This window comes from Pongo abelii, chromosome 1 (genome assembly GCF_028885655.2).
Source record: "Pongo abelii isolate AG06213 chromosome 1, NHGRI_mPonAbe1-v2.0_pri, whole genome shotgun sequence".
NCBI classification, from domain to species: domain Eukaryota; kingdom Metazoa; phylum Chordata; class Mammalia; order Primates; family Hominidae; genus Pongo; species Pongo abelii.
In genome coordinates this window covers 53,110,631-53,133,739 of record NC_071985.2, presented here as the reverse complement: position 1 = coordinate 53,133,739, position 23,109 = coordinate 53,110,631, and the positions used below count along the sequence as shown (strand labels likewise).

General features: G+C 34.0%; 1 protein-coding gene across 12 annotated transcripts in view; it reads right to left on the bottom strand.

The window, feature by feature from the left end:
* KCNT2 (potassium sodium-activated channel subfamily T member 2) overlaps positions 1 to 23,109 on the bottom strand; it is a 393,821-nt gene that overhangs the window by 232,575 nt on the left and 138,137 nt on the right. For all 12 annotated transcript variants that reach the window (XR_008510934.2, XM_054523897.2, XM_054523917.2 and 9 more), the window contains 3 exons: positions 18,568 to 18,642; positions 17,288 to 17,371; positions 14,887 to 14,981 (listed from right to left, as the gene is read on the bottom strand). Coding sequence is in view for 11 of the 12 variants with exons in the window: in XM_054523897.2 (XP_054379872.1) it covers positions 14,887 to 14,981; positions 17,288 to 17,371; positions 18,568 to 18,642 (254 nt within the window). In the remaining variant the exon portion in view is untranslated. The remainder of the gene's footprint in view (positions 1 to 14,886; positions 14,982 to 17,287; positions 17,372 to 18,567; positions 18,643 to 23,109) is intronic.

Below are 23,109 nucleotides of genomic sequence, written 5' to 3'. Positions count from 1 at the left end.
AGCTAAATGGCTATTTAACATATCCCCTTGGATTTCTGAAAGTTATGTAGAATATAATGAACTCCATTTCCCTTCCTTTCCAGATTCCTTTCCAGATTTTCTTATCCTTGTATGTATGTGGCACCATCATTCACAGTTTTCCAGAATACAAACCTCAAAGTTATTCTTTTTTTTTTGTCCTCACACCTTATATCTAGTTTGTAATCAAAAGTGTGTCACTTCTGTCTTTAAAGCAGATTGCAAATCCAATCACTGCCTACTTCCTTGCTACCATTCTAGGTCAAGATTTCATAACCTCTTTCCTGGAGTCTCACAATAACCTCCCAGCCAGTATTTCTGCTACTGCTCTTGTCTCCCCACAGCCTGTTCTCCATATAGTATCCACAGCATTTTTATTAAAACGTCTATCTGAGTATGTTCTTCAAATAAGTAAACAAAGCTTCTGTCCCAGAGCTCTGCACTGACTCCTCCTCTGCCTAGCACACTTTAACTAGACATATGCATGGCTTATTTGAATACTTCATTTATTTCCCTATTCAAATTCCACTTCTGTAGAGAGCAGTTCCCTCAACACCCTACCTAAAAAAGGAGCCCATCTGCCTCCATCCTCGCCACAGATTTATTTTCTCATTTTTTTATTAGCTGACATTATATAATGTCAGCTAATGATTATTGTCATTATCCCTAAGTTAAAAAAGATTTTGATCATTTTAATTACTGCTCCAGCTCTAGCAACCTAAAAGAAATTCAAAATTACGCTTATTGAATTAATAAATATTCGTATTGTTAGTGCTCTATCCCTCTTAATCCCTCTTTCTTTTTTTTTTTTCTTTTTCTTTTTTTTTTTTTTTTTTGAGACTCCATCTCACTCTGTTGCCTAGCCTGGAGTACAGACACGATCTCGGCTCACTGCAACCTGTGAATCCCAGGTTCAGGCAATTCTTATGCCCCAGCCTCCCAAGTAGCTGGAACTACAGACATGCGCTACCACACACAACATTTTTTTTTTTTTTTTTTTGTATTTTAGTAGGATGGAGTTTTACCATGTTGCCCAGGCTGGTCTCAAATTCCTGAGTTCTGCTTGCCTTGACCTCCCAAGGTGCTAGGATTACAGGCATGAGCCACCGTGCCAGGCCAGTCCTCTTTCTTTTCATTTGCACTTTTTTGTTATCCCTTTGCAAAATTTCCTTACCACCTTAAATATACTAAAATATACTTCTTATAAGGAACATTAATATACTTCTTATAAGGAGCACTAATTTTTTTTACTCAATAAGACTCTTTTCTTCAATAGAAAAATTTTGTTCCTTCATGTTTAGGGGAATGAAGGAACTAATCTGTATTTGTTATTTAAATATCATTTGTGTTTACTGTTTTTTCTTTTACTTTGTTGTTACTCATTTTTCCCCTCTTTTGGGGAGACTGACCAAGGAGATATGGTCCTTTCTGTACCATACATTATAAATATTCCCAAATAAAATTTTGGAATGCTATTACACTTTTCCTAGCTTTCCTTCTCCCCTCTCCTAGGTTTGCTCAGATAATTTAGTTCTTTTTTTCAAGACAGTTATTAGAATCGGGTAATAGACAAGTATTCCCACACAGTATTTGTATTATCTGATAAAATAATATCCTCTTAAGTTTAAATTCACATGGAATTAAGAGATCCCTCTATAACTTCCCTTGTTTTCTATAAAGATGCTTGTACATCCTTTAGTCATGCATCTATCTGCAAGGTTTTCAAAAGGCACATAAAGCTCTTCATGTTTCCGGTAATATCACTAATCCCAGCTACTATCACATTACCACTTCATTGCTATAAACTGCCTATGAGATGAATCCAAAGAAACTCTGAGAACTAATAACCCACCTTTATATGAAATATATTGATGATTATTGCCATATGCCTCTCATTCTCTTTAGTCACCATCAAAGTCTAAAATTACAGATTATAACCCAGATGATTATCCCTATTCTATAGCTCACTAAGCTCCCTATTTCACTAACTCTCCTATATGGTCTCAGTCTCCATTCATGTAGATGACTCCCTCAACAACCTGTGTACAGGCAATCTTGTATATGCACTCAGCCCCATATCAGATTTTTACGGCTCAGCTATGTTTTGGAAACTATGCCTGCAAACTGAAATTCCCTGTCTCTCTTGTCATTTGACTTCAGGTTAGATTCTGTCAGCATAGAGGCACTATTGGCAGACTGGAATACAGAAGGAAGAGTGTTAGTCTGGATTCTCCATAGAAATAGAACCAATATGTTATATAAAGAGATGTATTATAAGGAATTGACTCACTAAACTATGAAGGCTGATGGTGTGAGAGACCCAAGGAAAGCTAGTGTTGAAGTCCGAAGTCAGTTAGTAGAGGGTCTGGGGAGGGTGGGTTTTTAAAATTATATTTATACCTTCAACTGATGAGGTCCACCCGCATTATGGAGGGCAGTCTGCCTTACTCTACTAATTAAAATGTTAGTCTCATCAAACCCACCCTAACAGAAACACTCAGAATGTTTCATCAACTATCTGGGAACCCTGTCGCCCAGTGAGGCTGACATAAAACTAAGGATCACAGTAAACGAGAAGCTGTTTTTGCCTGTTATTTTTGTTTTGTTTTTGGTTTCTTTTTCTTTTTCAGTTTGTGTTATTGTTTTTGTTCTTTTATCTTCTTTTGGCCTTTTAAGTAACAGCACCAATAGCTGGTGTGTGTGGAAGCCTGGCTTTTGTGGAGTGTGTCAGCAGAAGGCATGCCAGGGACCGCAGTAGAACGATATTCTTAGGATCTGACTCCAATTACAGCAGTGGATTTTCCATAGCCTCAACACTATGGCACTTGAGGATTTTGGCTCAGGTGGTCACAGCAACATTGAGGGATGCTTTTTGACTCCTTGGATCTCCGAAGTCAGTAATTGTGTGGCTTCTAAATTCTTGTAAGGCAGCGCCATGATACTTAAAACTTCATCACTTCACTTTAATTCCTCCAGTTCAGAAGTGGAACAATCTCACATTCTTATTTTTGTTCCTTGAGTACTTCCATAATGTTGCCACCAATTCCCCCTTCCAATAGACAGTAATTTTTGTTTTTTGACTGGATACTGACTGAAACAGTCTGACTTCTCAGATTGTTGTTTTAATGTTTTCACATTAATCTTTCCTTCCTCCACTTCTTGGTCACTCAACCTCTATAGTCATATCTTAGATCATGCCACATCCAATAGGGGGATAATTCACGTGTCACCACAAATGTTACTCCTTAGAGCCTTCGTTCACCAAACTATCTGAAATTTACCTCCGTATCTTTCCCTATAGTTTTTATCGGTACTCAACATAGAAAAGATAAACATTTATTATTCTTCTCCCATCTGTGCCCACCCCTGAATGTAATATAAACTATCTGAAAGCATTATCTTTGTCTACTTGCTCATTTCTCTATCTTTAGCCCTCTAGAAGTTCTGAAATGGATTTAGTTTCTCAATAAATGTTGATTAAATGAATGCATTGCATAATTCACAGCCAATTGCATATTTTATCATCTTTCCATTTTTTTATTATTCTTCCCTGTGTATTTTTCTCAGATGGAATGTGTACTCTTTTAATTCTTATATTTCCTGAAATAATTTTCTTACACCTAGAGAAGTGGGTATGGGACTCTTGATTTCAGGCTTTTCTCTCTGATGTCTATACATATTTTTCAACCATCTTGGAATTTCCAGTATAACAGATACAACGGTTGTTGCAAATGCATTAATTTTATTTTTTATATAATTTAAACTATTATTTTAGGTACTGAGGGTACATGTGCAGATTTGTTACATAGATATAGTTCATGATGCTAAGGTTTGGGGTACAAATGATCCCATCATCCAGATAGTGAGCATAGTACCTAGCAGGTAGTTTTTCAGCCCTTGCCCTCCTTCCCCTCTTCATCCTCTAGTAGTCCCCAGTGCTTATTGTTGCCATCTTTATGTATCCAGTGTTTACCTCTCACTTATAAGTGAGAACATGCAGTATTCGGTTTTCTGTTCCTGCATTAATTCACTTAGGATGATGGCCTTCAGCTGCATCTGTGTTGCTGCAAAAGACATGACTGTGTAGTATTTCGTGGTGTATCTGTACCATATTTTCTTTATCCAGTCTACCACAGATGGGCACCCATCTGTGCCCATTTTGTAGAATGATTTATTTTCTCTTGAGTATATACCCAGTAATGGAATTGCTGGGTTGAATTATTTTCCATGAAAACTGTACTAGTTTTTGATTGCTGCAGGAAAAAAAAAAAATTACCACAAACAGCATTTTAAAAATTTACCACAAATAGCATTTAAAGTAACACAAATTTATTTTCTCACAATTCTAGGGTCCAGAAGTCCAGGTAGGCTCAGCCGGTTTCTTCTCTATGAGTTTCCCAAGGCAGAAATCAAGGTGTTGACCAGCCCAGGCTCACTACAAGAAGCTCTAGGGGAGAATCTGCTTCCAAGTCAACTCATGTTGTGTGCAGTTCAGTTTTATGTGATTGTTGGACTAAAGTACTGTTTCCTTCCTGGCTCTTGACCAGGAGTCAATTTCACCTTCTAGCAGACTCTTGCATTCCCTGGCATGTGGTCTTCTTCAGCTTCAGAGCTGGAAATGGCTGGTTGGGTCCTTCCCATACTTCATCTCTCTTTCCTTTGTGTCTCATCTCTCCTTATAGTGCATTTATTTGACGCCAGCCCCACAGTTTTCTTCTTGTAAGAGCTCATATGATTTCAGACTAGGTCACCTGGATAACCCAGGATAATCTCCTTAGTTTAATGTCTGTAACCTTAATTACATCTTTGAAGTCCCTTTTACCATCTAATGTAACATATTTACAAGTTACAGAGATTAGAACATGGACATCTTTGAAGGCCAAGCTGCCTACCTTTTGTAAATAGGCAGTACATAATTTATAAGTCAATCAGTCATTAATCTTTTGTTTTCCTACTGGAAGCTTGAACAAGTTTTTGTCTTTGGAGTGAAATAATTTTAGCACTATATGCTGAGATGGTTGTTTTTTTCTAATATTTTAATCTCTAGACTCACATCTTTCCTCAAAACAGCATACCTTCTTTTCCTACTATTTGTTTATTATCTTTCTTCTATCTTTTGTTTTCTTCTCTTATGAACATCTATAGTATTGATTAGTTATTCCAGATATATCCTCCAAGTCCATTCCCTAATGTGTTCTATTTCCATGAGCAAGTCTATTTAATTAGAGACCTATCTAGATTACTATTTGTTTTTCCCTTCTTTGATTATTGTCCTTCTTAGATAATTATTTTCTTTTATCTGCTTGTTGAGCAAGTGGTGGCAATTCTCAGGAAAGCAGAGACGTCTTTGCTCCTGGGGGGCCAGCAGTACACTGGCTGTGAAACCCTGGGTGAGGCAACAGCAAGAAACCTTTCTGACTCTGTTCTCAAATTTCCCACTTTCAGTAGATGGAGAGGCCTCAGCCAAGCTCTTTAGTTCATACTTAACTCTTTGGAGGCCAGGCAGATTGGTAAAATTCACTCCAGCAGATGTCCACCTACACTGGATCTCCAAGTTTAAACAATTATCTGGTTCTGATTCATTCAGTCCTCACTCTAGTGCCTTTATTCTAGTCTCAGGCTCCCCAGTTTCCCCAATGGCAAAAAATATCCCAACCGCTTCCTTCTTGGCACTTTTCTTGCCTGCCTCAGGAGGCATGAACAGGTAAAAGCTGGTATTGGAAGTGGAGGAAGAAAAGGATGTGTTAAGCAGACTTCCTCCGGGAGTCTTTCTTGCACTTTGTCAAGTTTTCATGGTTTTTTCTACTGCACTTTAAGTAGGGTACTCCTTTTTTTTTTTTGAATTAAGTATGTTTAAAGATCCATTTTGTCTCCATTATTGATTTACTGACAAAATCCTTTTGTTTTATTTTATTGCATTTGCAATGATTGCTTCCGGAACTTAACATTTTATGTATAGTATAAAAATTAAAACAATACAATTATATTTACTCCATTCTGTCTTTTGTGCTACCATTATATTTTACTTCTATATATGTCTTCTTTCTCTGATTAACAAAATGTACCTTTCTTGACTACTTCCAGATTTTGTCTTCTCGTTTTTAGGTGTCAAAGTGGCCTTAACAATTCCTAAGTTTTAAGATCTTATTTATGCCTCATTGTGTCTTCTGGTTATTTGTTAATAGGGGAATAAAGTAATAGATACAACTAAATTGTGCATTATCTGCAGTCGATTTTGACTTTGTTCATACCACTAGTGTTATACACGATTTTCCCAAAACATCATAAGATTCTTAAGATCATGTACTAACAAAGTTCATCTCTGTAAGCATAATTATAATCTGATCTATACAAAGCATTTAATAGACATCAATAAATGACACAGGCATATCAGAAATATATTCTAGAAAAGTTACCTAAAAGCCCTCAAGACAGTAGGCATGATATAGTTAAACCAAAGAATACATATTAGTGTATGAATGTGGAGGTTAATGCATAAAGGTACAACGATTGGTCTTAATACAAGTTTCCCGAGAGGAATTCTTTGAATTTTCCAGTCAAAACAATTTAATTCTCAACTGAGATCCCAATCAAAACGTGAGCTATTTTCCAAACAAATAATTTTTTACACCCAAACTTTGTATTCCATATTTATTCAACACACATTATTATGTACTTTCTCAAGGCTGTCTGAAGATAAAACTGATTTAAAAGGAGTAGACAATTTAGAAAATAACAGTGGAGTCCATTTTCAGGCAAGCATAGCCCTCCTACCCACAAAAAAACACTGTTCTCACACTAAAAATTAAATAATAATAATAATTTATTAGTTCATATAATGAATTGTGTTCTCTAGTACTTACTTTTTATATATTAACTCAGTCTTTTCACAACAATTCTATACAATATTATTATCTACATATTATGGATAGTAAACTGAACTTAGAGCAGTTAAATGACATGAAGTTATACTTACTGAATTGATTAATGAAAAAGGCATAATATGAGCCCTGGACTGTGTGGTTCCAGAGTTTGTTATGCTTACCATTATTTCAAATGGCAAGCACATCTTAAAGCTTACTAAAAAAGAAAAAAAAAAGCAACTCCCTGAAGTCACTCTGATGTGACAACAACTATCATTAAGAGGGTAATTAAGGAAGATAATAAGAGGTGAAAGAAAATAAGGTAAATGTATTAAGAACAACCTAGATAGCATGCACTTGGTAAATGGAAAGGGTTCAGCACAAACTAAACCAGAATGGAGACCATTTCGTTAAGCTATCTATTTTTAGTCAAGGCTTCTTACCTATCTTCCGTAAGAAGGAGTCAGCAGTTAACTTAGTGAACAACAGTCTGCCCTGACCTAGAAGAGATTGCACTCAATTGCTGCTTGAGAGTACAGGTGAGAGAGCCCCCACCAGGTAAGTCATGGCCTCAAAATGCACCATTCACAACAGTGATAGATTTGAGCTCTTTGCAGTGATAAAAACCAGAATTAGAAGATAAGGCTCTGGGAAGAGGAACGTTTGAGTTTTTAAAGGCAAAGCTCCCAGTGCAGATAACGCATGAGACTAAAAACATCCAGAATGAGACTTACAATTTTACATTTCATCTCAGCCCCAACCTGCAACTGGGTCAAACCTACCTACTACAATGTCATATATAATTTTGTTAATATATACAGAATAAATATATAGGTGTATAATATTCCTCAATGGGTGGCTGCTTAATTAAAAAGCAATATTAAAAAACAGAAAATAACATAAAACAAAAATTATATTAGGTAAGAATATATTTCAAATATAAAAGAATTTAAATAAATTATGATTTGTAGGACTTCAATATTAATTATTTCTTTTAGAAAAATGCATTTATTTTAAAAAATATTTCAAGATAATCTCATGAAGAATGTTGGATTTGAGTTAAGAATCTACTGTGGAGTTTGCTTCTTTACAAAACATTCTTAAGTGTTATCTTTGACACAAACCCATACAAAATAATTTTGCTGTTACGTAATTCTAAAACAAAATTTAATTAGGAAGTTGAATACAAACTCTTATGTTACCCTCTCAAAATACCTAAAAGTCATAATTAATCTACTTACTTAAAGAGGCCCTGTATATAATTACAAAGGCACATTAACCGCAAATTATTTATTCTGTGCTTCTTAAAAATGCGCTTCTTTTAAAATGTTAACTATACATTTGGCAGTACAAATTTTTCAAGCTTTGGCATGTTTTATAAGGAAAACATTAATTTGAATGAAAGGAAATATTGAGACTGCAAACTTTTTTACCACCTGGTAAATGTCAATTTGTACAACAAAATATTATCAGAGAAAAAAAGTCACATGGCAGGAATAAATAATGCTTAACATCCCATACACTCCCTATGAATCTCATTGCTGTGCACAGTTACTGGAAAAACTTAATTAGCAATGGCATTCTGTGCTGAAATCATCTAACACTTTCATCCATTCCTGTAATTCAAACATTAGCATTCAAATCAGCCCACAACTTGCACTTCGGTATTTACTGAGTGAATACCAATTAAATTGTCCCAAATAATCATTTTCATTTCCCGTAGATTGTATACCTAATATCTAAGAGTCCCATGAAACATATGATCATTTGAGATGTTGGGATTCTACATTTTCTAGGGGATTTTTTTTGAGGAAATGATAAAACCAGCCTTTCTATTGTCAAAAGAAATGTCTCACTCTACTGAGCACTGTCTTTGTGTCTATGCAAAAAAATTAGTAAATCATGTCATTAGCCATAAATTTGGGGTCAGTATACTTTGCCTTTTAATAATTTATAAAAGCTGACCATGCCCTACCCTGTGCCCTAATGTACAAACATGGATTTTCTTTATTTCAAAATAATGGAAGATTAACAGATTTTCAAGAGAGGATCAAGATTCAGATCAGACAAAAGTAAAATAGAAATTTCAAGAAAAAAAATCAAAGAAAGAAATAGAAAAAAAAATTAAACATCCTAAACAATAATGGGAAGAGAAAAACATGATGGCACTTATGGTAATGCTCTGAGTATTTAACCAGTTTGTTTGTATGCTCCATACATTTGCTAGTTCTGTAACCATGGCCCTAGCTCAAACTGGGCCTGCTCTGTTGATAACAAAATGTCAAGTTATCTTTTAGGTATAACAGAGCCAAAAACTGTAAGTCATATAGTCAGGGCACGTGCCCTAGAAAAAGCTTTGACCTCTAACAACATCCTGAACCAAAAGACTGGGACAAAATTAGAATCTGAATGCTGAAAACTTTCAGAAGTGAGGGATTCCTTCACTTGGAAGATGTACGGCTAAACTTTGCCTCAACGTAGCTTACTGTAAATGACCACATTTGAAGCCCTCTAATCAAACTCTGTAAAGTAAACATTCCTAAATCACTTATCTTGCCCTCTAACCCCTTAAAACTTGCTTCAGGCCCCAAATCAGGGAAACTGATTTGAACCTGTCTCTCTCTTTGATGGCCAATTTTGCAATAAAGCCTTCTTTTCTCAAAAGCCAGTGCCATAGTTATTGTCTTCTCTGTGCATCGGGCAGCAAGCCCATTTGCTTTCTAACAGTTTCAGTAATTTTATTACATGTTCTGCTCTCACAAATTATAAAAAAAAGCAAAGAAAGGAAAATGTTCAAGGCATAAATTTGGGGGTTATATGGAGACAAAATTGGCCAAAATTTGGTTTATCATTTTTATAAGGTATGTGTGTGTAATTTATAAAAATTATATCAAAGGGTATTTTTTAAATTAAAAAGTTGCAAAAGTTTTACTACTCAGTCATTTCTTTTTGCAGAAGCCATTTTCACAGACTTACACTCTGGCTTATAACTGTAAAAAGTCCTTCTTATGACCTCACACAAAACTTAACTGAAAATAAGAGTTTTAAAATAATGTTCTTAAAATATATGGTTTGAAATGCTTAACTTATAATATATTTAAGTATCTCCACTTGATAAGGGTATTTTTATTCCAGAATGTTATTTTCTATCAATTGCAAATATTAGTTAAACATCTAGTATTTTCCAACTACCATAAGAGATGCTGGGCATAAAATGGTAAGAAAAGCAAATTCAGTCATTGCTCTCATGAATTATAAAACTCTAGAAGAAACACTGATAATTAAAGAAGGATTATATATTTCACAGGTTTTAGAATGCTGAAGAAGCATAAACCTTGGCCATATCCCATAATTTAGACAGACTACAAGAAAGTGTCATAGAGAAGCTATAATCAAAAAGTTGAGTCTTGAATGATGAGTAGGAGAAAGTGGGGAAGTAGAACTTAATATGAGACTCATTTGAATAAGGATTAAATTAATTACGCAGATTAAATTGAGTGTTACATATAATTATATTTTGCATTTTGTATTAAATTTTATTGACTCCATTTACATTTCTCACTTTTTGTGATTTTGTCTTATTTTGTTTTCAAAAATTATACATAGCCATTATGAAAATGTAAACCATAGCAGGAAGAATAAGGAAGAAAGTTGTTAGTCAATCGCCAGATCTTCAGACAAAAGCACTTTCAGTAATTCATTTATAATGTAAGAAAAACTAATGTGAAAAAAACAAAAAACTAGGAACCAAATATCATGACAGTGGCAATTAACACCATTAGACCATGTTGTAATTCTTCATCCAAACTACAGTACTTATCTTCTCACTGTCCACTTCCCAAGTAGCTATTTGCCTTTAGACTTCAACCAGTACATAGAGAAGCATCCAGTGTTTAAATAGGTTTTAATCAATGCATAGGAACATTCCAAGTACTTTTGAATTAAGCATGTTAATCATGTTTAACATGATCACATTTTTAAACAATAAATGAGTTTATTTTGTCTTGAAATAAGATTGAGAAGGTGAATTGATTCAATTATTATTATGACATTGAACTAAAACAAGAAATTATAACATTGAACTAAAACAGGAAATCAATTAACATAATATAGTTTCTTATGTTAGAACCCCATGAAATAATATGAAAATATATAAACACATGTAAATTTAAAAATATTAAAGTTTGAAGTAAAGTAGTTGCAAAATAAATCTCTCAGTGTAAAATTAGAAACATCAAATTCATTATAAATGATAGTGCTTATTATTAGTTAGAATATGTTGATAATTAAGCTAAAGTCATGCATTTAATTCCCGGATGTTCCAGTTTACTCTGCTTTGTTTTAGAGACGCAGAATGAATCATAATTCCCAGCTGTCTTGGAAGTGTGCATTATCGATGATGAGGGGTACACTGCCAATATGTGGACAGATTAGTCTAATTCCATTACAATGACAGAAAAAAAACAATTCTGAGCACATTTCCCATAGAGAGTGGGTCAGCACAGCAGCTTAATTTTTATTTCAGTTTGGCACTAAACATGTGTCTCTTGCAGACAGATGCGTATTGATAGTTCTTTGTAATTGTGAAGGGAAGATTTTTTTAAAAAAACATGTAACAGCTTTCTAAAACAGGTAATTTTAAGACTGTAAGATTCCTGAACAATATAGCCAATTTATCCAAATCTTTCAGGCTCAAATTACAATGTACATATTAAAAGTTCTGATTTAGCAATGTTAATTTCTGACATGTCCTATGGTTCAATATTCAGAAAGTGGTAAAATAAATGATGGAATCTATTCATATGAGAAATATTTCTCAATAGTCCAAAAAATAGTTCACTTTTATCTTTACAGAACAGTTACTTCCCTCTCTGTGGCCTAAAATTATTCCCCTATTTACCATGCCCCTGGTTTTTACCTATCATGTTACACTAAGATCAAATTTTAAAAGTACTCTGAATGAAGTAAAACTGGAGCCATGGGCATGTCGCAATGCTGTGTGTCATTGAAAGCCTTAAATGTAGCAAGAGAGCAATGCTACCATTATCTTTAACTTGGTGGAGATAATGAGAGACTCAAGTATTAGAAATAGGTATGAAATACTGAAAACTTGAATATAGTGGCGAAAGATGTTTTCTTATATTTCCTGTTAGTATATTTTAGGCACAGTGGTTCCCTGTTATAGTTTTATTAAAAGGATACTATGTTTAGACATTTTTAAGTAATTTAGTTTTTGTGGACTCACATGAGAATTTAATCATCTTTTATAAAGAAGGCATTTGAAATGGAAAAAAAAAAAACTAAAACTTTTGAGGTATTCACATTATTTGCCATGCCATTTGCTTAACACTTTATATCTAATTTAATCCTCACTTCCAAATAACCTTATAGAGTGATTAATATCCTCATTTAATGACGTGTAAAAAAGTTGTTCAAGGGCTTTAAACTAGGATAACCCTAAGTTTTAAACAACTAAGGTACATGTGGACTTTTATCACTTAGTACCAAGAGACTTCTTTTTATTCCAGTCTCCAGTTGTTTTTTCTTTTTTGTGTGATAGTATGATATTCAGCTGGATATACTACTACCCAGCAAGACAATGTTTTTGCAGGCCCCCTTTCAGCCATGTGTGGATATATAACCAAATTCTAGCCTAAAGTACAAGTTGTGTCTTATTTTTCTAACTACAGGCTGGACTTAGGATGTACTTGCAAGAAGAGGGCAGCCATCTTGAACCATAGATAGAAACCATGTTTTGAAAAATGGGAGGAACAAGATATAAGGAAAATTATTCCCCAGCAGTATCAAGCTGGGGAAACAGTCTTAGACAGACTACCTAGACATTTCTATTTGTTTAAGTTGCTGTATTTTTGTGGATATTTCTATTTTACATTGTGTATGGTGCAACACTTTGTTAAAACAGGCTGCATGACATACTATGACTAAGATACAACTAATATATAGCATTGTTTGTATGTTTCTTGGTAATTAGACCCTTGATGTTGAACTTGAATAAAACTTATTCGATTTTATGATGATGATCATAAGTTATGAAGACTGTTTGCTTGTAATGCAGAGAAGAATACACAAAGAAATCAAACCTGTTTATCCATTTGAGTTATTATAATTTAAGAACATATTATGATACATGTGATTAAACAATAAAATTGTATGTAGTTAAACTTAGTGTTATGTAATTATTGCACATTAAGAGACATATCCACTACTGGTGACAGTTGTAATACTAGATAACATCTCAAAACCACTACTCAGTTATTTAAAACTAAAACACACACACAAGACACACACAAAACAACAAAACAACAACTATTATACCAAATAAAACAATGAAATAGAAATAATTTCAATAATGAATACATTATATAGTGGAAATTTCATATAAATAATGAATAACCCTTTCTCTAGCACTGCTGCATCCTTTGGCATAAGAAAATGGTGAAATTTGTCTAGGTGCCACCTATACTACCCAAAAAATAGAAGTACTAGGCAGAAAGTAGGAGCGCATAGAAAGCCAACTACAGATGAAGATTTACTGTGATGAAGATGCCTCCAGAACAAAAGTGCTGCTAAATGTCATCATGTAAAAATAACGTGTCCTTTTTCTCACATTAACATCTCAATTATCCTTTGTCTAAATTTACTTTAAGAGACTCCCCCATTATATTTAGTAATCATTAATTTTAGTATTTGTAATTTTCCAGCAATTGAAAAATTATCATATGCATACCATACATACATAATTTTAAAAAAAATTTAAATACATTCCCTTAAGTTAGATGAGAAAACATTCCTAAGTTAGATGAGAAAACACTCCTAAGTTACCCAAATAATGTTATTACATTGAATTCCAGAATTTTTAGTGACTTTAGAAGGGAAATAATTGCAATTAATGTTTCATATTAATGCAGTTAGATAATTACTAGATGAATCATAAAGACAGTTTGTGAAAGGTAAAAAGACACTAGGCAATAAGATGGCTGTATCAATCTTAGAGGCTATTTTATATTTAAAAGCATTAAGTATGCTAAAATAGGTGTACTGTTTTTAAATGATAAAAGTATGCAATGAAACATATTTGAAAACCATTTCGTAGAGTTACTAACCACATACTATTGATACAAAAACTTGTCATACCTATATATCTACATTTACATGCATACATTTATAGATATATTTATACCTAGCTCAGTTGTACTAGTGTATGTGTGCATTTTTCCTTTTTTAGTACTTCCTAATTAGCTTTTTCTCTTTCTCAATAGGGTCAGACCCAGGTCACAGCACAATTACACATATCTAAGATTCCTGCAACACAAACATATTATTCTACCTCATTTTTTGATGTTCACATTTTTTCTCTCATTAAGGATCTGAATGAATCCATATGTCTGGTGTCACATTTCATGTTGGATTACTCTATAATTGTCAAAGTATGACCTTCCAGAAAGGGAAATTACTGTTTTTATAATAAAGCATATTTTATATGTTTTTATAATGAGGTGCCAGGTCTTGCCTTGCACTGTCCATAAATCTGCCGTGGCTTTCTGCTTGATTGCACACTAAGAATCATGCAGAGAAGGCAGAGGCAAAAGCAATGATTGGTAAGGACAGTTTTCTCAACAGTGTTTCTGCTTTGAAGAATGTAGAAAGATGAGGGCACTTCTATATCAGTAGTTTGAAGGAAAAATTCTTGTTTGACAACTATGGCATGCAATATAAATTCTCATAGCTTGGCTGTTTACAGCAGTTGGTAAAATGTCAGAGTTGCAGTATATATCAATAGCAAACGATGTATGTGCTTTATTATTTTTTAAGACTGAAGAAAGAGTGTTACTATTTCTTCTGTAGGCGATCTGTTACATTTTTTGGTGAATATTTGTTTATTTATTTATTGACAACTATTAATGAAAGTTGTTCATAATATGGTTTCCTTTAGAAATTATAATTAAATTAAACATAACACAAATTCTGATATGTACAATCTTACCAGGTGAAGATAAGGCATAGTAATGTAGATATTAAAATCAAAACTTGATTAAACATTGCAGACTGTGTACGCTGAATGGCTCTGTGTAGATCATTCTAAAATAATACAGAAAAAAGTTGTAAATTTTGATAAATACTAAATATGCATGAGTTTCATTACATTTATTAGTATATATTTCATGTCAACTCTCCTGTACACATACATACATACGTAAATACATGTATTTCAAATGGAGATATAAGCATATTTCCATTTTTGCCTCGATCTAAGTGTAACTTACTAAAGTTTGCATAGTTCAAGGATATTGGTATAGGAAGACTACCAAAGCACTAAATTTCAGTTTACTTGCATTACAGACATCTGAACAGGTGTTGCACATACTCCCCCAAACCCCTACATGTTAAGCATGATCTCTTATGGAAAATCCTAATTTCAAAAGATCAGAAAATAGTATGTTTAATTAAGGAAGAGGGAATAGATGAGTGAAATTACAAACAAAGCTCATTATCAGGAAAATTAACATCAATTAGCCCAGACAGTTTATCTTGAAAAGAAAAAAAAACAAAATAGCCAATAAACAATTCTTTTCTACGTTTAATTTCTTAGAAAAGATATTATGGCAATGAGCCATTACTTGTCTACCACTCATTTTGTCTACCACTCATTTAACCGGAACTTTTATGAAGACAAATAATTAAGTTGACTGATTTGGATTTCATCTCTCACCCTTTAGTTTCTAATGGCAGAGGTATTAATGAACAGAAAGCAAATACAAGTTTAGCATCTGGCGAAAAGAGATATGGAAATAAAATGGAAAATGAATCTTAAATTAATATTGCAAAACAGGCTTTTTTACTGTCAATATTTGTCTAATGTATCCTGTCTTGTTTGAGTTTTTTTTTCCAACAACTAATAACACAGAAATTAACAAATAAGTTTATTTTTTTTCTGATGTATTTTTATTCATTAGAAACTTAGGCAATCTATATTTCGTCAAACACTATTTCATCGGGGCAATTAAGACAGCCCAATGTTTCTGCAAATCATTTCACAGGCCACACTCTCCCACCCTTTGGCCATGTATTTTCATAAGACTCCAGTGGTTACTCCATATAAATGTTTAGAAACATTCATCTGGTTGTGAATATTAAAACGTTATCCAAATATTCCTTTTGGCCAAAACTTTAGTCATAATGTCAGTTTAAACCCCATTTAAATGGAAAATAACTTTGCCTCCAAACAAGTATAATTTTCAATGCGGTAAAATTAATAATATTGAGCCCTTACTTTGTTGTGACAGATAAAATACTATACACACATATTATGCATATGTATGTGTGTACATTTTGTATATACGTATGTATATATAATTTCATTTGATTATCACAGCAAACTTGTAGGTGCTTTTCTTTGCAGATGAAGATAATAGCAGAGAAGTTAGATCATTTGCCCATCACATTGTTCAGTATATAGTGAACATGTATTAACATTTGTGGTATGAATGACTCAATGGTAATGCCTTACAGCTAGCTTTGAATTACTAAAGCCTGTGGTAAAAACGTTTTGGTCATAGTTATAAACCCTGCCGCCAAGCAGGGTCAGCCTTGGGCAAAATGCAACTATGGCACAGCTCTGAGTTCTCCATCTTTTATTCAACCTCTTGCTTCCTTTTCTCCTAATGTCCCACTCACAACCCCGCTCAAGCAAATCCGGAAGGATGACTCTAAATGAGGGGCTTCTGGCTCCCACATAGAATCTTAGGAAACCCCACAGATGTTCACTGAATATGAGACTACCTACAATTAAGAGCAGTTTGACTAAATCTCTTACCTGAGCCCTCAAAAGCCAGGAGTCCCATTATGCATCAACAAACTGCCTTGGGAGGGAAGGATATTTGTACTCTGAAGATTGGCTAAGTGGTTGAACCAGTCCAAAAACCAATAAGGTTTTTAGTGATATTGAGAAATTCTGAACCATTTTTGTTTACCAGTCATAGGACCCTACAAAGGTAGTAACTTCGCAATATGGACATTTTACAAGTTTTCATTCTGATTAAGATACAGCAGACTGGTCATTTAAGGACTGTTAACTTTCAAATTTACACTATGCATCACTTTAATTATTTAACAGTATTTTACCAAAATGACTCATTAAAAAAAAATTTAAATGAAACAATTTACTATGACCTAAATTAATTTAAAAGATGTTTAAAAATGAAAATCTTGGAAATTTAATTACAGCTTAATTAATTCCAATAGTATGAGTTATACATTATGGGAGAATGCAGAATGAGAAAGTTCAAGACTAGATCCCAAATTCTCTCTCTCTGTTTAATCTAAACATTGAAAATAAGAAATGGTTTAAAAATATTTTCATATTTGCACTTTAATTCTATACTTACAATCATATTTTCCAAGGCATGTTTGGCAAGCCAACAGTTCAGAAAGACTGGGACAAATAGATTCCTTAAGGAAGGCCAGAATATCTGTAAAACAAACCGAAACTAGACTTTTATCTCAAAGCAATAAATCATACCCAGTATACTAAAAAGAAATGGAAAAAAAGCTGTTAAAGAAAGTGTAATAATTTAAAATATGACAAATAATGTAAACTCACTATTAATAAAATGCAAGGAATTGATATGTTCTTTCATTCATTGTCTAAATCTTTCTTAGGGAAATTATTGCAGAAGCAAAAAGAAAATAATAAGCTTTCACCAGATGGCAGATACCTATGCTAATTCTATCATTAAGTCTTTTAGTGTGATGGTTTGTAATAGACATTGACTTTGTTTTCTCTGTAACTTGAGGTATTAAGTAGGAACAAAGAGGAAAGGCACTCTCTCTTTTTATAATATTGCCTCTTACTCTCTTTATGTTAAACCACTTTAAGTGACATTGCGGAGCTATGTTCAATTAGAATTATATTTAGTTCACCTGTCATTTAATCTAGTTCCAGTTGCTTCTCTAGATAAATCACTCAAATTAAAATAATTATCAGAAGAGAGAAACAGCTCCAGGTAGTATCTACTTATTTTCAAAATCCTCCAAATAAAATTCAAATAAAGTGTTACAAAGGATAATCCCAACAGACATTATTATAACTTTATTAAATTGCGATTAAAATATAGTTTTGCAAAAGGAAAGTGCTGAGTGACATATTTATGGGACTGTAGTTGAATAGGATCATCATGGAACTGATAACACAGAGCAGTTTGAAAAGAAGCAAAATGTTGGGTGTCTGACTTTTGGCAACCTTCTTACTAAAAACAGAACTAGACTTAACAAATCTTGTGGTTAAACCACAGACAGATACTTTCAACATATGAAAAACTTTTGTAAATATGTTTCCAATTGGCTTATTTTTTAAAAAAATCCACAATATAAACAATAAGTGGATAAGTAATTTCTAGTAATTTTAAACAATGACATTTGTCAAATGGCATCCCCAGAGTATATATCTCTTTAAAATATTTTACTTTGCTATTGTACGAAATCATTAGTTTCCATTTAGTTACACAACACGATCCAACCAATTTTATCTTGTTGCTTAGTATCATGATTCTAACCAAAGTCTAAATCCATTTATCTTAGCTACCATATTATATAACAGTATCTAGGTTTAAAGATTTTACTTAAGTCTAATTACAAAAGTGTTTTTTAAGGTTCTTTTAGGACTTACTGAGATAATGAAGGGAACTGCATTAATTATTTCCAAGATGAAAGGTATTCGTAAAATCTGTTCCCAGATGTTTCCCTTCCAAGAAAGAATGAATAAAAACGAAAGTCAATTATACTGCCTCCTATTAAAGGGGGAAAAAGACAGCACTTAGAATTTCTCTAGCAATAAGGATGCTTCCATTAACAGAATACTGAATATTATATAGAGATGTAGCAATGACTTTTAGAGATTATTTTTCTTAGGGTAATCTTGCTCTCTCAATTTAGTAAGTTTAAGAAGTAAAACAAATGTTTGTAGAAACCACGAATATTGCACATAACATTTTTTATCAAGTAATATGCCATGGAAGAAAAGTTACTAGTAAAAATAAAACACATTAACAAAACCTAAAGTCAATTAAAAAGTGACAATTTGAAGTTTTACTTACTATAATAATGATATTCACTAACCATCAAGTATATTAGTTTGTGAAACATACCCTTGTTAACAATCATTGGTATTAAAATTGTTTTCACTTTAATACAATTTAAAGGAAGGACTTTTTCAGTCATCTAGACTCTAATCTCCCTACCCTCATAATACAAACATATTAAACAGGACTGAGTATGTAATTTGCAGGACCCTGTGCAAAATGAAAAATATGAGGCCTCCTAATAAGAAATTAACAATTTCAAGAAGGTAACATTAGAACATTCAACTAATCACGAGGACCTTCTGGTTGTGGAACCCTGTGCTGACCCTGATATTATGCACAGAATACATGTCCACGAAGCTGACCCTAATATTAAGAGGTCACCACTGAAACTTTCTTGATTGTTGTCTGACGATAATGAGCACAGACTTTCCTAAAGCAGTTTATTCTTCTATGAAGAGATCTATGTATTAGAAAGGCAATTTGAAATCTGCTATCCCTGTAATCTCCAATTATCCATTATAACACTGACTATAAAATTGGGACTCTTTCTTAATTTTCCTTAAGGCCCCAAAGGCTTAAAAACTGCATTGATGGAATATACTTGCACATCCCAAAGCAAAGTTGTAGAGCAGCTATTGTCTCTATATACTAAGAAATTAAGTAATAGGTTTTGTGAGCATAGTTTATCACCCTCATCCAGGCTACATAAAAACAGTAAAGGAGTGGGAAGTTAGAAGAAAGGGAAGCAGTGAAAATGCCTCCTTATAGAGATGTTACAGGTGCTGTGGTGCATTTCATCACCTCAAGTTAAATGAAAAGGGCTCTAGGGAACCAAACCACTTAACTTGGCTCAAACATGGAGACTGCATTTGGCTATTGCCCAAAACTTTTTAAAATGAAGAGATCAAAGAAAAAGATGACTGGATAAGAGCAGGACACAATCCCACCAATTTTAAGGCAAAAGTGCCTATTTTCTGGGAACCAGATATAGACCCTAAAGAATGGAACCTATGGTCATTTAAAAATGGTTTACACTCAATAAGACTAGGTAGCTGAAGGTGAAATGGGACTTCAACAGATGGTGGGCCTGAGAAGCCCAAGGTCTGTGTCAGAGCCCTAGTGGCTAGCCTGACACACTGAGGCCTCCAGGAAATTCAAAGGCTCCAGATAGGCCACAAAAGCTTTACATGGGAGAAAGGGCCAGAGCTTGTGTCTGCCATGAGGAACCACCAAACACCAGACAATAACTGTGCCAGTCAGGCAACTTCAACCCAGAAACTGACTGCACTTCATTCCCTGTTCTTCCTCAGCCTTAAAGGGCATCAAATAAGAGAGGAAGTAGAAACAGCAGATAGGCCTCCCATGATAATTCCCTGTGCCATGTAGGTCTGAGTTGAGGACAGGGAGAAGCCATCTTAGAGGAGAATTTTAAATTTTTGCATATATTGACCCTAATTTCTTTTCTTTTCTTTTCTTTTTTCTTTTTTTGAGATGGAGTCTCCCTCTGTCGCCCAGGCTGGAGTGCAGTGGCGTGATCTCGACTCACTGCAAGCTCCGCCTCCCGGGTTCACGCCATTCTCCTGCCTCAGCCTCCTGAGTAGCTGGGACTACAGGTGCCCACCACCACGTCCAGCTAATCTTTTTTTTTTTTTTTTTTTTTTTTTTTTTGTATTTTTAGTAGAGACGGGGTTTCACCGTGTTAGCCAGGATGGTCTCGATCTCCGGACCTCGTTATCCTCCCGCCTCGGTCTCCCAAAGTGCTGGGATTACAGGCGTCAGCCACTGCGCCCAGCCCCTAATTTCTTAAATACTAAACTGTGATTTGCTGTATGAATGAAAAGACCAGAAAAGCTATAGAACCTCTCTGAGATGTCATCTGATTAGCATGGATCAGACAGAGGATGCATGGTTTTGAAGAAGTGTAGAAAGACTGATCTTTTCCTACTACCACCGAATCAGGACTATTTAACAAAAGAGTTATAACTAGTCATTGTTATGCCATGTTTTTTTTTTTAATTGTGCAGGTGAATAATACCATTTCTTTCATCAGTTTTTACATGGTATCATTTCCAGAATGCTATTCTTTGCCTTTCTCTTCCATTATTGTATTTTCACTTTTCATTTTACATGTTTCTTTGGTATCAATGATTGTCCACAAGAAGAAATTGGTCTGAGTAGCAAGAAAGGAGGGTTATGGGACCAGTTGCTACTAGTGATATGGAAGGCTATTTCTGTTAATGCCCAGCAAAATTTGTATGAACTGTGGCACATTGTATAATTTAGTTCATGTAAACAAAAACCTTTTATCTCTCTTATGTCTCTCTTCTCTTCATTTCCATTTATAACACATTTTATGTGTTTTAAATGCCTTTTATGCCTTTTATGATTTTTATTTAATTGTCTGTCTTGGTTGGGTTTGTTTCCTATTTTTCTTCCACATTAAAGCCAGAAGAATCTTTCTAAAATGCCAAATTCCCATTGCCAACATAATAAAATCCAAACTCATCACTGTATTATATGAAATTTCACAATTTGAACTCTGGCTACTAGCTTGGCTTGTAATTTTGATATTTCTGTTCCTATCCTGAACTCAACCAAAGATTCATCCACACTGAATTTTATATCCATCTCTGAACAAGCTAGGCTACTTTATGCTTGTAGACCTTTGCCCACATCTGTCCCTCTGGCTGGAATATTACACCTCCACACCTTCAATACTAATCTCCTTGGCAAGCATTTGTAACATTTCAGTGAACTAATTTTTTAAAATGCTTGTTGGGGCTCAATTAATACCATGAATGAGTAAATGATACTCCCAGCTATTTCATACATACTCTTCCCCTTCTTTGATATAGTTATTTTATCTTTGGAGCTTAAATATTTACATTTCTTTCCATTGGATCCAAATGATCTCATTTGAAAGGATGATATTGTTTAAAACCTTTATTCTTAAAGTAATCATGTAGAAATGATTAAACTTGTAACTGCAGAGCCAATTGAAATTTTCTGGAGGAAAGGATTCAAGAGTTCTTGTTTATATACCCATGTTAAGAAATTTCATCCATGTTTCAGCTTCAACTTATAATCACTAATAAGCTAATGACTTCCAATATTCTATCAATAGCTCAAACCAATATTTTATCTCTTGAGATTCTGACTCAGATCAACTGCTTAATCCACTGCTTCACATCAATGCCTCTAAAGCACTTTATATATAGTATGTCTAAAGCAAAACTTATGATTTGTTCCCTGACTTATCTCCCAGTAACACAAACCAAAAATCTTGGAGAAACTTTTTACATTTTCCTTTCACGCTATACTATACTTATAATTATACTATAATTTATCAATAAGACCTACTAATTTGTAAATAGATCTCGAGATTTTCTAGTTTTTATTTCAGTTCATTTCTCACTTTTTGACTTGTTAAGCCTAATTAGCCACCATCCCATCATTCTTGCCCCATTCCAACTCACCTACTGCACTATTTCCAATCCCCTGCACCTTTACGCCAGACCAGGCCTACTCTTCAGAACTATTCAGATACTTACAAAACAAAGGCAAAAATGTGATTATATCACACAAGGCACTATTTCATTTGTCTCTTGTTGACTTCTCCAACCTTATTTTAAAGATCATTCCTTCCATCGACGGAATATATAAAGTATATTCACTGCTTAGAACATGCCTTAAGTATACTTTTGCATATAACTCTTCAAGAGGCTTGGAAAAGCTTTACCTTTCTTTACAACTTCACTTTGCCGAGTTAACTCATACCTGCCTTTCAGCTCTCAACCGAAATCTGGGTTTTTAGAGACTTTCCTTGCCCCTTCATCATATACCCTCTAGGCAGGATCTGACCCCCACATTAGGCTTCTTGATCCTCCATCAATTTCTTTCACATTACTTTTTTTCAGTTTGTATTTATATTCTCAAGACATTACAACACTTTAAACTCTGTGAGGTCAAGATCAGGACCAGTGTATTTCAGGATTGCATGCTCTGCTCCTAGCACAGTGCTTGACAGTCTGAATCTCCTAAATAAAAACTGTTGGTACATTACGTCAACCATGGATTGTTGACTCACACCACATGTATGCATATATGTGTGTGTTTGTGTGAGTTTT